Consider the following 15,997-nt stretch of genomic DNA (forward strand, 5'->3'; position numbering starts at 1 on the left):
GCCCTGACATGAGGGACACCAGCCAACGCTGGAGTTTGCTCCTTACCCAAAACTGCTGCTGCCTCCCTCTGCCAGCGGTGGGCAGGTGCCAAGGGGAGGGCAAACAGGGCCTGCTTGGCATGCCCTGTGTCCCAGCCCATAGGAGCAGGGTGGGCACAGTGGCACAGTGTCGCAGCATGGTGTGGTAGCCACCAGGAGAGCCTGAGGGGCCAAGGTACTGAAGGGAGCTGGGATGTGCAGCACACAGAGTGAGGAAGGATGGAGCTGTGGGAGGATGGAGCTTGTGGGGACTTGCCCCTCTGAGCCTTCCTGGTCATGGCCCATTTTATATAGGATTTCAAGAATCTTCAGAAGTTCTGCCTTGTGGGAGCTCTTAGAGACACTGGCAGAGGCTGTTAAAGCACTTCTTAAACTTCTGAAAACACAGAGAATGGAAAACATTATGGCCTTTAGTGGTTCAAAGTGTCTCCTGATTGTTTAAGCCAATCATAGGATTTTTTGGAAGCTTGACCTGATTTACAGCCATGTGTACGGGCCAAGAAACCTGCTAAGGGCTGCCAGGAACCCGCCCAGCACAGGGAGCTGCTCCCAGCTCGGAGCATCCAGATGGGTAATGGTGCAGTGGGATGGGTCAGGGAGAACTACAGAGCTGAAAACTGTGGCTCTGATCCTCCAAGGAATCCCACGTGGGTGGATTCCAGCACCTTCATGGGTCTCTGTGTAGCACATAAATTTCAGATGTCAGTACTCAACTAAGTATATTTCAATTCTAAATTTATCACACAAATGTGTCTGCTGCAGAGTCTTTGGCCTCTTCAAATCTTCCTCTGGGAAGAACTCACTGAGGCTCAGGCTCAAGCTTTGGAACTGCTTATTTTGTTATCTTGTCTCTGTAAAAACCTGAAAGGTTTTACTTGTGCTGGAAAATAATTTTCTTGCTCATATTAAATCCAAATGTTTTCTGTAAGAAAGCAAGCCAGGCACCCGTGGGTTGGCAGACAAGGATTATTGGGGCAGTGCCTCAATGCTTGTTCCAGTCCACAATCACTTCATACAAGGCCTAGAGAGGAAAGGAAACAGTTTAGTTCCCCAAACGCCGCTGTTTTGAATGCATCCAGCCCTGGAAAAGTTACAGACCCACAAAGAAACTTTTGAGAGAAACAAGAAGCCAGAAAAAACAAGCAGAAAACCCTCCAGCTGCTGCTCCTGGTGCATCGTGTCCATGCCCGCCTCGGGAGCTCTCCGGCTGCTTGGGCCTGGAGCCAGGGCACAGCACAGAGCTCTTGGAGCTGGCAAACCTGGCCTGGCAAACCTGGCCTGGCAAACCTGGCCTGGCACAGACCTCTTGGAGCTGGCAAACCTGGCCTGGCAAACCTGGCCTGGCAAACCTGGCCTGGCACAGAGCTCTTGGAGCTGGCAAACCTGGCCTGGCAAACCTGGCCTGGCAAACCTGGCCTGGCACAGACCTCTTGGAGCTGGCAAACCTGGCCTGGCAAACCTGGCTTGGCAAACCTGGCCTGGCAAACCTGACCTGGCAAACCTGGCCTGGTAAACCTGGCCTGGCAAACCTGACTTGGCAAACCTGGCCTGGCAAACCTGGTCTGGCAAACCTGGCTTGGCAAACCTGACTTGGCAAACCTGGCTTGGCAAACCTGGCCTGGTAAACCTGGCCTGGCAAACCTGGCCTGGCAAACCTGGCTTGGCAAACCTGACTTGGCAAACCTGGCTTGGCAAACCTGGTCTAGCAAACCTGGCCTGGCAAACCTGGCCTGGCAAACCTGGTCTGGCAAACCTGGCCTGGCAAACCTGGCTTGGCAAACCTGACTTGGCAAACCTGGCCTGGCAAACCTGGCCCGTGCTACACCAAGGGCCTGCGGGCAGGGGCCGGGCCCGCACAAAATAATTGCAGGAGGATCCCAAAAAAACCAAGCAGCCCTGAGCAGGGTGTGGGTGCGAATGCTCCCCTTCTCCAGCTAGGAACCCTCGTGGCTGTGGGGGCAGCTTGGCTGTCCCTGTGCCCCCAGGAACACCCTCTGGAGCGGTCACCTTCAGGCTTCTTCAGAAATCCAGGCTCCAAACCTGGCTGCAAGATTCTCATGTCAGAGAGAGAAGCTGTTCTCTCCTGGGACAGGGCTCACTGCTAAAGAAAAGCAAGAGGCCTGAAAAGCAAACACTGGTGTGCAATGTCAGGGTCAAAAGGAGGGGGAAAACAGATGTGAGGAGGGGAAAAGAGTGTTGGATCGATAGAAAGAAGCCATTGGTGGTCACAGGAAAAGTGGAATCTCGGTGACCCATGGCACAGGACGCTGTCCAGGCACTGCGGCAGTGCAGGAATATTCAGCCTTGGCAGGGCAGCTTCTCCAGTCAAAAAAACGCAGAAAACCAGCTTTGGAGACTGCAAACCCAAAGTGGGGCTATGGCAGAGCCCAGGGCACTCCCAATCTCATGGACACAGCCCTGTGTGGCCTCCCTGGGGCACAGAGCTGGGGCCCCACAGCAGAGTCTGCCTGCAGAGGGGGCACAGTGGGGGCAGCACTTGGGCCTGGGGTGAAGAGGAACAAAACACACGGAGAGGGTTGTTTCACTTCATGGAAACTTTATAAACACTTGCAGTAACCTAAGCTTGTACACATCACAATGGCTCCAGGGCTGATGCTGGGGGCTGCCATGCTGTACAGGGTGATTCCCAGCTGTCACTCCTGGGCCACTGGCAGCAGGGACTGTGCTCACAGCAGAAGGGACTGGGCCCCACAGTAGCAGGAATTGGACCCCACAGCCCCCTGACAGCACAATCAGCATCCCCACCGCTCCAACTGCTGGTCCCCAGTGTTCAGCTGCACCCACAGGTGCAGGAAAAATCAGCACAGACATACAAGTGACAAAGAATTTTAAAAGGACACCATGAAATAGTCTGCAAGAAGCTGCCTCTCCCCACGGCTCACACTGTCAGACTGAAACCCAGCCACCCTTGGATTCTCCCTACCCATGGAGCCCAGCTCTGTCCTGAGGTCTGTGCTGGGCAATGGGCATGAGCAGGGTGAGGATGTGACTGCCACTGCTCCCACAGAATGTCACCTCCAGTGCCACGTGCATCAGCACAACCCAAGGAGCTTCCCAAACTGACAGGCTCGAGGGGTCCCCAGACAGTGTCCCAAAGCAAGAAAGACAGTAGGGAAATGCTGTCCTTTTGTGTGGGAGCCACAGGCCCAGTACCCCAACAGGACCAGGGGGTGATGTGCTGCAGGCAGGTGGCCCCACTGCCAGGCTGGTCAGAGCAGCTGGCTCCAGCTTCAGCTCCATTCCTGTTCAGAGATCCCTGATCAGAACCCCTGTGCCTTGTCCTTGAGCCCCTGGTGAGGGGCTGCAGTAGGAGGGGCCCAGCACAGCCCCAGGGGCTGCCAGTGCATGTGGCACAGCCTCAACTGCCACAGCACAGGGCTGGATTGGTTTTAAAGCCACTTTCATGTGCCAGGCCTAAAGGAGGGAGCAGCTGGGGCACTGCTGAAGCCAAGGGAGTGAGAGCACCATGGACATGACACACGTGAGCTGTGTGCCATTCAGCAATAAGAGACACAAGGTCACACAGAGGCAAAGTGCCAGGAGGTGGGAAGGACCTGCACCAGGCAGGACACCATGCTCAAGGGAATGGAGCACCTGGGAAGCAGCTGTGGGAATGTTTGGCCACTGGTTTGCAAATGCTCTCAGCACCTAAAGAAAACCATTCAAAAGGAGGGAGTCATCTTTGGGCAGATGGAGGAAGTAGGGAAGTAGCTCTCTGCCATGCACAGCCCTGGAGCTGGGCCCTGGTGGCAGCTGGAGCAACAGACAAGCCTCTGCTGCTACAGAGGTCCTGGCCAGGGACACCTCCTGGGCCAGTGGGCATCATCCACAGGGCCATGGCTGAGGGACAGGCTGGCCATCTTGTACTGGAAATGAATAAACAAGCAAACAACAAACTGGGCCATTCTTAAAAAAAAAAAAAAACAAAAACAAAACAATGGGTTTGACCCACAAACAGTGAGTGTCAGATCCTCAGCACCTCTGTGCTGGCCACCACAATCACCCAGGATGGAGACTTCTTGGTGGGCCTCTGAGAAGTGGATCTGGTGGGAGTGTGGCTCATGAAGAGGAGGCAGTGGAGGAAGAGGAGGGGCACCTGCTGGCCCCTTCCCCCAGCTGCACCCTTGGAGGCTGCTGACCGAGGGTGCTGCCTGAGAGCTGATCCCAGGCAAGGCTGTGGCCATGGCTCAGGCCAAGCCCCTGGCCAAGCCTGTCTGTCAGTGTAGTGTCCCATGCCAGGGATGTCCAGGAGGAGATGAGGACACATCCCACAGAGCTGGGCACAGTGATTGCTCCATCCCTGCCCATCTTTTGTCACGATGGGCAGTGTTGGCAGGCACAGCAGTCCCACACAATGACACTCACCAAGTGAGGGACACAAGCACAAAGGAAGGGGCTTCTCAGGGCAAGCAGGGCAAGGGGAGACTGCAGCTGTTTTGCCCTTGCATCCAAACAGAGGGACTCAGCCCTTGTGCTGTACAAACACCCTTTTCAAGGTGTGTTTCCCAAAAGTGTGCAGGTGAACAGGGGCTCCACTGTCCCTTCCACAGACGGTCCGTGTCCCCCAGGCCTCCCCATGCTGCCATCACCTGCATGGCACACACAGGAGAGGAGAGGGAGGAGAGGTGGGAGGGCAGGGAACAGTTCAACACAGATGTGTGGGCAGGACCTGCTCTCCATCGTGGTCCCCCTCTCCTAATTTCTTGAGCCACTTGTGGCTTGAAAATCATCGTCCAGTAAGATAGCTGCTCTCCAGGGCACTGGGGCTGGCAAGTCTCCTGGGTCCAGCTGGGCTGAGGTGTGCTTACAAAGCCTGGAAGAAGAAAACAAGGTCCATGTTCTGTGCAGCAATGAAAATCAACCTGTAATGGCAGAACCACTGGAATCCCACATAATATTTTTGTTCCCTCCACAAACCCCATAAATGCTGATGTGTCTTACAAGTCTGCTTTCAGTTTATTAAAGCAGTTTATTTCAGTTTGTTGTCATTAATACGTACCTTTAGCCTCAGCTCTCATCACTTGGGATCCTGCCTTGTGGTGATGAAGAACTGCGTAAAAGGAAGTAGAAGAATAGAGAAAAATGAGTGCAAGGAGCAAGCTCCAACTCAGCTCCACAAGCTCCTCGAGGCTGGGTAATGGGCAGGGAGGGGTCTGTTTTGCAATAGCACAAATGTTTTCTCTCAGTACCTGCAGCAGCAGTTCTCAGACTTACACACAAACCTGCTCTCTCTTGGGCAGAGATTGGCAGCTTTTCAAAGCAGGAAGCTGAGGGTTATTTGGACAAATATTATCACAAATGGCACCTGCTGCCACTCAGAGCTGAGGGCTCTGCCCAGACTGTCCCCATAACCCCCTAGCTCCCTGTCTGCACACCCCCTGGGCTGGACCAGCCATGCTCTCTTGGCAGCTGCTGGGACTTAACCAGCCCTCATCACCTCACCCATGACCTGATCTTCCCACAAGGCCTGAGTACAATGGGCACTACATCACACAGATCCACACACCTGGTAACAGGGATCCACAGGGATGTTTCTTGCTTGGCGGATTTAATTTATCAAGTCTGTATCTGGACTCACATTTTATGCTTTGTGCTCTTTGTTTAGTTTCAGCATTTTAGCTGAGCCCCATCTGCTGTTTGTGAGTACAAGACAAGGCAGGCCTGGGGCTGGGGCTGTCTGTGCTGGCTCTGCCTCAGAGGGAGCACCCTGTGCTGCAGGGCTGCTGCTCTCCACATGGAACCTTCCCCGTGCCAGCCTTACCTGCCTGTTCTTCGGGACGCTGTCTCAAAGAACTTGGTCCTAGAGGCCACCCTGCAAAGAAAACAGGAGAAGTCTCTCCTGATTCGACCTGGCAATTTGCTAATGAGATCTGCTCTGTGCCAGGGAATGAGCTGCAGCATTGGCAGCACTGCAGAGATCACCTTCAATTGACAATTCTTGTGCCAAGGCACAGCCGGGCTCCTTCTGTGCTCGCTCCACCCACACACCACCTGCCAGTGCTTTGGCTGGGCTGCGTACAGAACCATGGGATCATGGAATCATTCAGGCTGGGAAACATCTCCAAGATCATGGAGTCTAACCTTTGACCAGACACCACCACACCAACTAAAACACAGCACCATGTGCCACATCCAGTCATTATTTCTGTTCTCTTGCCTATAATCCTATGTGCATCCATACCCTTTATCGTCTTTCCTTCAGTGTTCATGTGCTCCCACCCATGCTCAAGAAAGAGAAATTACATTATCCCAGAGAAGGAATTAAGGCAGTTCTGGCACAGAGCTGACACTCATGGCACTTTTTGTTTTCTTTAGGTTAATTCCCACTAAAGCCAGCAGGGTTTCTGACTCTTAAAATCTGAAAGAAATCTGAGGATGAGATGAAGCTGAAGTCCATCCAGTTTCCTTAAGATTGAAGTTGGATCTTGTCCTGCCCCAGAAAATGTCTCGTTTGAGAGGTTTGCTGGAGGCAGGCAGGGAGGGGCTCAGCTCCACCAACCCAGGAACAGCAGGGAAGGGGATGGGGCAAGGCTCAGCCCTGGGCTGTGCTTGAGCAGCTCCAAAGCTTCGTGTTTGCCTTCACCGAGGCCCCACTGCCCTCCCTGGCCGTGCCCTCTGCTCAGCTTTCCAAGTGACATTCAAACCTCCACTTGCACCAGTGACAAGGGAACATCCTCAGGCTCCAGCCACTGAGCCCCTGAGTGTCCCCACCAGCACCAAGCACCCTCCACGGGCTGCTGGCTTACACAGATGAGGGCATCTCCTCTGCTGTCCCTGCTATCAGATCTGGCCTCTGTTCCAGCTTTGGAGGGATGGGAGTCCGGCACGGTGGATCCGGAGGTCTCACAGGGGGACGTGTTATCACAGGCTTATCACCATGGGAACGTGGCTTAGGGACACCATCACAGTCACCTGCAGGGATGGAAATAACAAACACTGAGCAGGAAGCTCTGGCAGAGACCAGATATTTATGAAGGGTCACTGAACAGGTCCATGGGTTTAGTTCTGCCCCTCTGCCTCAACACTTTCTCACTGACAGTGGCCAATAGCCAGAATAGAGGGACAGAGTCCAGGGAAAGGAAGTTCCCACACTACCTGTCCCAGAAAAGCTTTCCTGGCACTGGTAACAGGGGCTGGAGCTGGACCTGCAAGGATAAACTCAACGCAGTTGCTGACTGTGAAGCTGATACTTCCTGGGAATCACAAGTGTTCTTAACCAAACCCTGTGCGATGCTGCTCTGGGAATGGGAGAGGAACAGCACAAACTGGTGATTCCTGCAGCTGAGCTTTCATCCTGGACAGTGACACTACCTGTCCTCTCCTCGGCTTCTGTTCTTCCCCAGGATCCAGCCAACCTTACTACTCACTTAACCCTTCAAATTCTTTAAGATTCAAGTCAACAAGGAGCGAGTGTCAGAGTTTACCTGTGCGCACACCTTAGGCTGTTCTGGTCTCCCAGCCACTCCTGCTGAACTACATCGAGAGGACTCAAGGGGAGAGGCCACCACGTGCCCAGGGAGGGCTGACTTGGGCACTTGCTTGGCTCTGGCCAGGCCCCAGGCACACTCACCCTCTCTGCCACAGATGCCCGGCCGGGGTGCTGGCCTCCTGGCCTGCAGTGTAGCGGTCCTCAGGGCAGGGCTGGTCACCACCCCGTTGGCTGCCCTGCCAGGTGGCTTGGCCCCTCCATCCTGGAGCCCTTTCCCTAGCTTGCCCAGCTCGGGCTCGGCACGGGGCTGGGGCCGGCTCTCGGCAGGGGGACGCCCCGGCTCGTCCCCCCCCGGCCGGGGCGCGGGCAGGCGGCTGCGGTGCAGGGGCTTGGGGGCCTCCACGCCGCCGCCGTTGGGGGTCTGGCTGAGCCTCTCTGCTGTGGAGACAAGAGGGCAGAGAGCCGTGGGGTTAGGTGTGCACTGCACTTGATGTGCCTCCAAAAGCCACTCATCCCAGCCCCGTTGCTGTGCTGCAGAACCAGAAGCAAGCAGGAGCTCTGCTATGAACCTGACTGCTCCCTGCAGCCTCGGGGCAGGCCAAGGTGAACAAATGCTTCTGCTCACAGGTCGAGGAAGCATTGAAATGCAAGGCCAGCCCCAACTCCATTAGCAGTCTGGGAGTTTTAAAGAGCAATGTGAATCAGTCATGTTCTGCCAGTGTCACAAAGTGCACTTTATACCTAAACATCATCAGAGCTCTGAAAACTAATGGAGAAAGAGACTTTCCATCTCTTTGGTGACTGTGGAGTCAGGGCACAGCCTGCAGTGACAACTACAGCAAATCAGGTGCAGAAATATGATTTTAAGGTGATGTGTCCTTTGCTGTTAATCCAGCTGACTGTAAGGAAATGCTGAAGCTGTTATAGTAAGGTCAGAGTAGAACTTGGTCTAGGAAATACCTTCACTGCATCCTGAAAAAATTCTTTGGAGTTCTTGCTCTGGAACTGCCAGCTTGAGACCTCCTTGGGCCTCCTGCAGCACACCCTTCCCTGGCTACCATCCCACCAACACTCCATGCAGGTTTTTTTGCCTCTGATGCCACAAAACCTCTCCTCTGGGTCTCTCCTGTGCCAAGAACCATCCTTAGTTTAGCTAATGGAGCATGCAGTAGGTAGCAGAAAAACCCAAATCCTACAAAGTCTGACTTGTGACATGATGCAAATAATGTATGAGTGTTTTTGGCTTTCCTTTCTCTCCGAGCAGCCCTCACTGCCTGCCATGTCCAGGACCTGGAAAGTGCAGCCCTGCTGCTGTTACCTCCATTGCTCCTGGAAAGGTGTTACAGGAGGCAGGAGGGGTGAGAAGCAGGTAAGGCATCAGGGAACAGCTGGACTGACCTCCACTCTCCTCCAGAGAGGCATTGAAGAAGACAGGTCTTTCCCTCAGGGGACGCTTGGAGATGGTGATGGGCTTGTGCCGCCGGGCAGCCACCCTGGGTGGGGGCACTGGGGGGGCTGTGGTGTCTTCTGGGGGGCCAGAGTAGATCTGTAAAGGGAGACACATTCAGGTGACCCAACACAAAGGGGCTGCTGCCTCACCTCCCCCTGCAGGTGCCCCTGCCCAGCACAGAGAGTGATGGTGGCCACCACTGACACTGTCCCCACCACTGACACCATCCCACCACAGACACTGTCCCTGCAGCTCAGCAGGAAGATCACAAACACAGACAATTTGTAGAAGCAAATTCCCCTGGAGCAGATGAGGGAGGCTTTGGAGCTGACCAACAGCAGGATTCCCATTGTCACAGAGATACAATCCCCAAATCATCCAAACCAACCCTGCATCGTTCCAGATCTAACACTAAAACCCTTCAGCTCTTGGTTTACAATGACACATTTGGCACCAGGAAATTACCTGGGATGAAATACTGGCATAAAAGCAATGCTACTGAGAAGTTTCATCTCCTTTTCTCACTGGTAATGTGGCACCTATTTAGTTAGGATTAATTGAGAGGTTCTCATTTATGTCAGGGCTTTTTTTAAGAGCTGAAAAAGAAATACATCTGAAGAGCTGAAACACCCCATCAAGATCCAAAGCAGCTGCTCCTGTGTTCTTCCCAGGGATGTTAATTGAAGTTTTATGAGGCTTTAAAGCCTGAGCTACTACAGAGAGGTGGCCTGAGCTGCTGAACCCAGAGGCTGCCCTGCCTGTCCTGGGAGATGTGGAGCTGGACCCTTCCTGGTTTCAGCCCAGAGGAGGAGAGCTGTGCCAGCCCCACTGGCATGCTGGGTCACCACACCCTTGGGACACATTTCAATATGGAAAAACAGCCTAATTGCATCACCCAGAAAAATCTTACCATTAAGAAGTCTAACATTCTGCTTTGATTAAATGTCTCATTTTGGTAATTCAAACCAAAAATATATTCCTTCTTCTTCAGGCCAAAGAGCAGGGCTAGGAGACCAAGATGGGGGATGGGAGAGGAAAACATGTCCCTGGTTTAAATTTCATGGTCCCAAGTGTGTGCCTGGGGGGGCTGGCAGTGGCAGACAGCTCCCCACACACAATGGTCAGGATGCTCTGGCCCAGCCTGGCTGACTTTGGATAAATCCATGTGCCAGAACCAGGCTTTGCTCCCAACAGCCTGGCCCAATCTGCACAAGGAGAGGAGAAACAACACAGAATCACAGAAAGGTTCAGGCTGGAAGGGCCCACAGTGGGTCATCTGGTCCATCCTCCCTGCTCAAGCAGGGTTTCCCTAAGGAGCAAATGGCACAGGATTGTGTCCAGACAGTTCTGGAATATCTCCAGTGAGGGAAGATTACACACCCACTCTGGAAAAAAAAAAAACCCACATTCAGGGTTTGGTGACACAGGTGGGTGCTGGCTCACTGCCTGCTGGGCTCTGCCCTGGGCAGGGGCAAGACACATTCCCTGCTCCAAAAAAACAAGGTCTGGAGTACTGAAGTACTCTCTTGCTGTGACATAGCAGCACATGAATTAAAAGCAGCTTGTGTATTATTAAATCAACAGAGGATTTCCTGTAGGAGGGAAATTTTTTGGAAATACCAATCTCATTCCTCTATCCTGAACAGAATCCAATCCTCTTTTAAAATAAACATTAAGTTCCCCATGGACACTTATACAGGTACCAAAGAATACTGCTTTCAACACCTGAAACCCAAGCTAAACCAACCACAAATGACTGTGTTTAAGAGGTGGGTGCAGGCTCTGATTTACTTCTAATTGAAAATCAAGTTAAATAACATAAATGTACAAAGATATTGACAGACCCTCACCTTAAGGAGGTCTGTACAGGGAAGAAGGTGTTTCCAGAACAATCAACCTATTTAATTTAACCACAGCGTTGAAACATGAGCTGTGGAAACAGCAATTATCCACAAACACTTCATGAATAGTTACTCTGTCCTCAGAGTCTTCAGATTGCACCATATAACCCACATCCCCTCTTCCTCCAAGTCTCATCTGAGCTGTTTGCTCATGTGTGAGCTGAAGACTCTGTCAGCTCCAACACCAAACTTATACACTCAATCCAATAAATGTGACTAACTTAACTTTATTGCTGGAGAAATTAAAAGCAAGCAAAAGGACATCTGACTTAATTAAAGGTGTCATGCCAGCTCTCAGAGGTGGCAGGGTGTGTTGATTCAGACTGTGCTGCAGGCTGTAAGGAGGGGAGCACAGAGCATCATCTCTGGAGCGAGCGTGTGAGATCCCAGACAAAAACCAGTCCCTGCTTTTCTGTGGCAACTTATTACAAGTGTTCATAGAGACCTACAAAGGAATTGGCTGGTGTTTCCATGAGCTTCTGCTCTGGGTACTCAGAAGCCTGTCTGAGCTCTTCCATCCCATTTCAATCCTTGGCATTGCAGCCAACTCCCGCCCCCTCATCTGGTCCTACACCCCCCATGTGGTCCCCACCTGGCTGCTCTAGCTCCACATCCCTGTTGCAAGAACCTTGCTGTTCCAGCTTTGGCTGCCTCTTCCCTTTCCAAAGGGAGCTTTCCCCCTGCCCACCTGCTGCCCTGTATGCTGGGAGCTGCCCCAGCCCCTCACAGCAAACAGCATCCCTGAATGAACGGCTCCACGAGAGAGGTTTGGACACTGTGTACTCTGCTGTGAAAAGCTGGAGGACCACACTCCCTCCTTGGAACCCAGGGCTGTTCCCAGGGCAGGAATCTGCTCCCTGCTCAGGATCTGCTGCTCTGGATACAAAGGCTGCTCCAGCTTTCAATATTAACACCCAGCTCCTGTCATCCCCCAGCCATCCGACACCCCTGAGCCGGTGTTGGGTATCTGAGAGCAAGTGTGAGCACAGACACAGTGGAACATTCTGCTCTCCAAAGGCAGAACTCCACATGACAAAGCTGCTGTCTGCACGTGCATCTTCAGCACCACCCCAGCAACCAGAGCCCGGCTGGGCACATGGGCAATGCCCAGGCTGAAATATGAATACCCAGCACAGACCCATGGAGGGCAGATGAGACTGAAGGCTCTCCAGGGCTCTCAGTCCTGTGAGAGCATGGCCCAGGGACATGGGCACCAGCCTCAGCTCCTCTGAAGGCTCCACCCCAGGCAGCAGCTCCCTCAGACTCCCCCTCAGTCGAGGGAGCACCTCCATCAGACTCCCCATTCCATCTCCACATCATCCCTGTGTCTGTATCTGAATGCAACCACACCTGAATTACCTTCATCAACCATTCAACACTTGTCTGCTCTAGTTTTTTTTCCACTGATTTAAGAGTTGTGCAGTGTCTCATCTTGGACTCTGCCTATTAAAACCAATTCTCCTCTGGCCTAGCTCCTGTCTAGCAAAGGAAAGAGTGAAGCCCTGTAATGAGCAGTCATACAATAGGTTTTTTTCAATAAAGCTTTCCCTTGTTTAAAAAGAAAAGGCAAAAATGCCCAGACTTGCTGTTTCCTCTGGGACCAGATAACGGCAACATTGAGGAACACACACCTGCTACTCTTTGCTTCCTCCTGAAGCCTTTCAGAGCAGAGTGTTACATAAAACCAGCCCAAGGAGACTCCAGAAGGAGCCGGAGCTGCCGTGTTGCCACAGCAACAGTCTGCAGGAGCAGGCGGGAGCAGCCGGGGCTGCTCCGGGGCTGCCCCGTACCTTCCCAAAGTGCTCGATCAGGATCTCGACCACGATGTTTTGGAACTTGATGTTCATCATGGCTGCCACGGTGTCCTCCTGTGCTCGCATGAGGGTGGGCCCGAAGATCACCCCCATGTTGGACGGTGACATCAGATTCTCCCGGCTGTGCTCGCACACGCTGCAGAGGGAAGGGAAGGAGGAACAGAGTTTGGTTTGGTTTGTTTTTTTCCAAACAGATCTTATTCCAAGGGAAAAAAACAAAACAAAACAAAACAACAAAACCCAGGATACACTAAGAATCAATTCAATTTTCTTCATTGTGTTTTAGAATTTGTTTCCCAGCAGTGACAAACATGGCTCTAGGTCTGACACACACATTTGGCTCGGACAGATGCTGGAGAGAGCAATGTGCTGACAGCATCTTCATTTGATCTCTTCCCACTCCCAGATCCTCTTTAACTCTGCAATCAAAAGTCATCTGCACAACATATGCACAAAAGGAATCATTTAAATCCTATATCCTTTTTATCCACAACTGATTTCTGGCTTTAATTTTCTTTCCTTCTGAAGGAAGAGAACTGAATTTAGGGAGCACATTATGGTGGTTTCCAGTACATTTCTGAGGGGTGACAATTTACAGCCCCTGCTCTCAGAGAGTATTTTTATTTTTTAATAATTTGCTGCTCTGTGCATATCTGAAAGGGGATGGAAGGAACAACCAGAAAGAGAAGCATCACTCCATGCAGAGAGAGGGCAGCAAGGACAGTCACCCCCTTTGTGCAATCCACATGGAAATTCACAAGGGGACTACAGTGGGTAAAATTTTGCAAACCTGACCTCCCAAAAAGGCTCATTCTGCTGATTCCATTATTCCCCTTTCTTTAGTTTTAGAGGAAACATCTGCTTACTTGACAAGGTGCTGGATGAGGAGTTCTAACATCTCCCTGTTCTTGTCAGGCAGTTTATAGACCAGTGCATGAATGGCTCCCAGCCTGTAATCCAGGTTCTCGGACTCTGGAAAGCAGCAACACAAAGAAGAATTTGTACCCAACACTTTCAAACTAAATACACCAGAGAAATATAAAGCCAAAGGAAACCTGTGGAAGCTGTTTCCCTGTGCAGCATGGGAGCAAAAGGGAGCAGAGGGAAGTGAGATTTCACAGCAACAGGATGAATACTGTGAGAAACAATATGAAGTGGAAAGAGGAAGAAATGGAGCTTGAAAGGGAGCCCAAAGACACACTCTAAAAGAGGCTGGGCATGGGCAGGTCCTCCCCTTCACACCCTTGTTCCACACACCTGGCAGCACACAGCTTCCCTCTGGGAGTCTATGAGCCCAGAGAGCTCTGACACTGTACAGCACCTAAAAATATCCTTCAGGGAATAAACCTGAGTCCCTGACCCAAAGAGGTCACCCTTAGAAGAATAAATAATCAGGAAACAATAAAATACTCTGTGTGAAAAGAATAGTGTGGGGTCTGGGTGGCTGGGAAGCTCAATGGTGCAAGTTTCTGAGGGAGGGCAGGGAAGGGATAAATGTCCTGTCACCCCCAGCCATCATGGGCTTAACCAGCTCTGAAACTAATAAATTCTGGGCTTGACTACCTTCAGCAAGAGGTGGAACATTTCCCTTTCCAAGAAAAATGGGTGTTATTCATTCTCCAGAGGGACAAATGAAGAAGAAGTGGGCATCCCTCCCAGTCTCCTGTGACTTCTGGAGGCACAGTGGGATGAGGGATGCTCTAATCCCACACATTTCCAAATGCCAGCACTCCCATGCTGAGGATGATGACCCTCATCATGCTCTCTGCATCCCTGTTTCCCTCACATGGCACTGGCTCACAGCTGTCACAGCTTATCTGCAGTGGCCACAACGAGGTGACAGCCACAGAGCAGCTTCTTGGCTGACCTCTGTTAGTCCCAGGTGTGACTCAATCCCAACAACTACAGCAGAGAAATGCCTTCCATGGACTGTTTTCAACATCCCAGGACAAATTTCACAACCTAAATGGAATACCTACTTATCTGGGGGGCAACAGCACATCCCATTCCCTCACAGGTTTTAAAATCAATATATCAATACTAGAGGGAAACAATTCTTGTGGCTGCTTTCAAGTAAGTGACAGCCTCTGGCTCTCCAGACCCCCTGAGACCACAGACCCTGTCTGAGGGGAGGAGCAAAGGAGAGAAGGGAACATCCAGCACCACATCCCCTGCACAGAAAAGCACTTGGAGAAGAGAGCACTGCTCTGTCTACAGCTGAAGCAGTGGGACACCACAGAGCTGGGCTGGCAGAGCTCTGCCAAGTGACTTTGATGGACCTTGGCTGGGGAGAGCAGGGCCAGGGACCATCAGTGGGGAAGCTGTGGGACTTACTGGCAGCCAGGACCAGCTCTTTGTGGAGCTTGTACGTCATGACGGGTTCAGACAGGTTCCTGCAACAACCAGAAAGAAAACTCAGCTCTGCAGGGCACTGTGACCCACTTGTGACCCATCTTGGACCAATGGGCAAAGTGGCTTATCCCTCAGGGCCACCAAGTCCCAGTGGCATTTCCTTCTGCAGTCAATATCAGCAGAAGAGCCCTCCCCATGGACTGAGGGATTCTGCAACATCCATATTCATCATCCTTCTTCCCAAAGCCTTTGTCACTTTGCCCTTTTCAACAGCCAGATGTGAGTATCTGGCAGCTCATTCCAGCTTTCATCTGGGTCAGTCCCAGTCCCCTTTGCCTCCCTGGGGCAGGTGTGACCTGCAGTGCTACCTGAGATAGAACTTCAGTGAGCTGGTAATGGTCTTGATGTCCCAGTCTCCACTCTGGAGATCCACATCCCCAGGGCATTTTGGATCTGGAAGGAGAATGAACAAGTTAAGGAATAAAGTTCATTTAGAGGTTACTAACAAACAGTCTGCTTGGGGTGGGGGATTCCCCTTGAGACACATGAAGCCACAGTAGCACACAAAGAAAGCTCCTAATTCTCATGGCTGGGGAAAGCAGAAAAACAGCAGCAGTGTCAGGGTTTTGGAGAGGCTGGGGAGTGGTGCTAATGAGGACAAAGGGGGAAACACAAGGTAAAAATTAAGCAGTGCTGAGAAGCCACTGAGAGCATATTCTCTATAGTTTATTTTTTCCCAAGGTTGGCAGAAACAACCGATTTCAACAGGTCCAAGACAAGCTTTCTGACATCCAAAGTAATCTGAATGCCAGCTCAAATCTCTCACTTGCAGCTACTCCCCTGAAGATTGTTCTGGAAGCATTCCCTCTTGCTGCACAGAGAGGAGGGAGCTCAGGAGAGGCCCAGCAGCATGGAAATACAATTTGCTCCTGCCTCCCCCCCCTACAAACCACATCATGTCTGTGGCGCCACAAAGTGAAGGTTGTAGTTG

At 51.9% G+C, this 15,997-nt stretch overlaps 1 protein-coding gene across 2 annotated transcripts in view; it reads right to left on the reverse strand.

Annotated features, from left to right (window-relative positions):
* Window positions 1-2,576: 2,576 nt before the first annotated feature.
* The window catches only part of OPHN1 (oligophrenin 1), a 52,085-nt gene continuing 38,664 nt past the window's right edge, over window positions 2,577-15,997 (reverse strand). The window contains exons 15-24 of one of the 2 annotated variants that reach the window (XM_036402028.2): window positions 15,375-15,459; window positions 14,989-15,047; window positions 13,521-13,626; window positions 12,631-12,790; window positions 8,888-9,035; window positions 7,631-7,924; window positions 6,807-6,972; window positions 5,822-5,872; window positions 5,060-5,110; window positions 2,577-4,873 (exon numbers count right to left, since the gene is read on the reverse strand). In XM_036402028.2, coding sequence (XP_036257921.1) covers window positions 5,068-5,110; window positions 5,822-5,872; window positions 6,807-6,972; window positions 7,631-7,924; window positions 8,888-9,035; window positions 12,631-12,790; window positions 13,521-13,626; window positions 14,989-15,047; window positions 15,375-15,459 — 1,112 coding nt within the window. In that variant the 3' untranslated portion in view covers window positions 2,577-4,873; window positions 5,060-5,067. Of the gene's footprint in view, window positions 4,874-5,059; window positions 5,111-5,821; window positions 5,873-6,806; window positions 6,973-7,630; window positions 7,928-8,887; window positions 9,036-12,630; window positions 12,791-13,520; window positions 13,627-14,988; window positions 15,048-15,374; window positions 15,460-15,997 lie in introns of both variants that reach the window. The other variant, XM_036402027.2, reaches the window with a different exon arrangement.

Source organism: Molothrus ater, chromosome 14 (genome assembly GCF_012460135.2).
Source record: "Molothrus ater isolate BHLD 08-10-18 breed brown headed cowbird chromosome 14, BPBGC_Mater_1.1, whole genome shotgun sequence".
NCBI classification, from domain to species: domain Eukaryota; kingdom Metazoa; phylum Chordata; class Aves; order Passeriformes; family Icteridae; genus Molothrus; species Molothrus ater.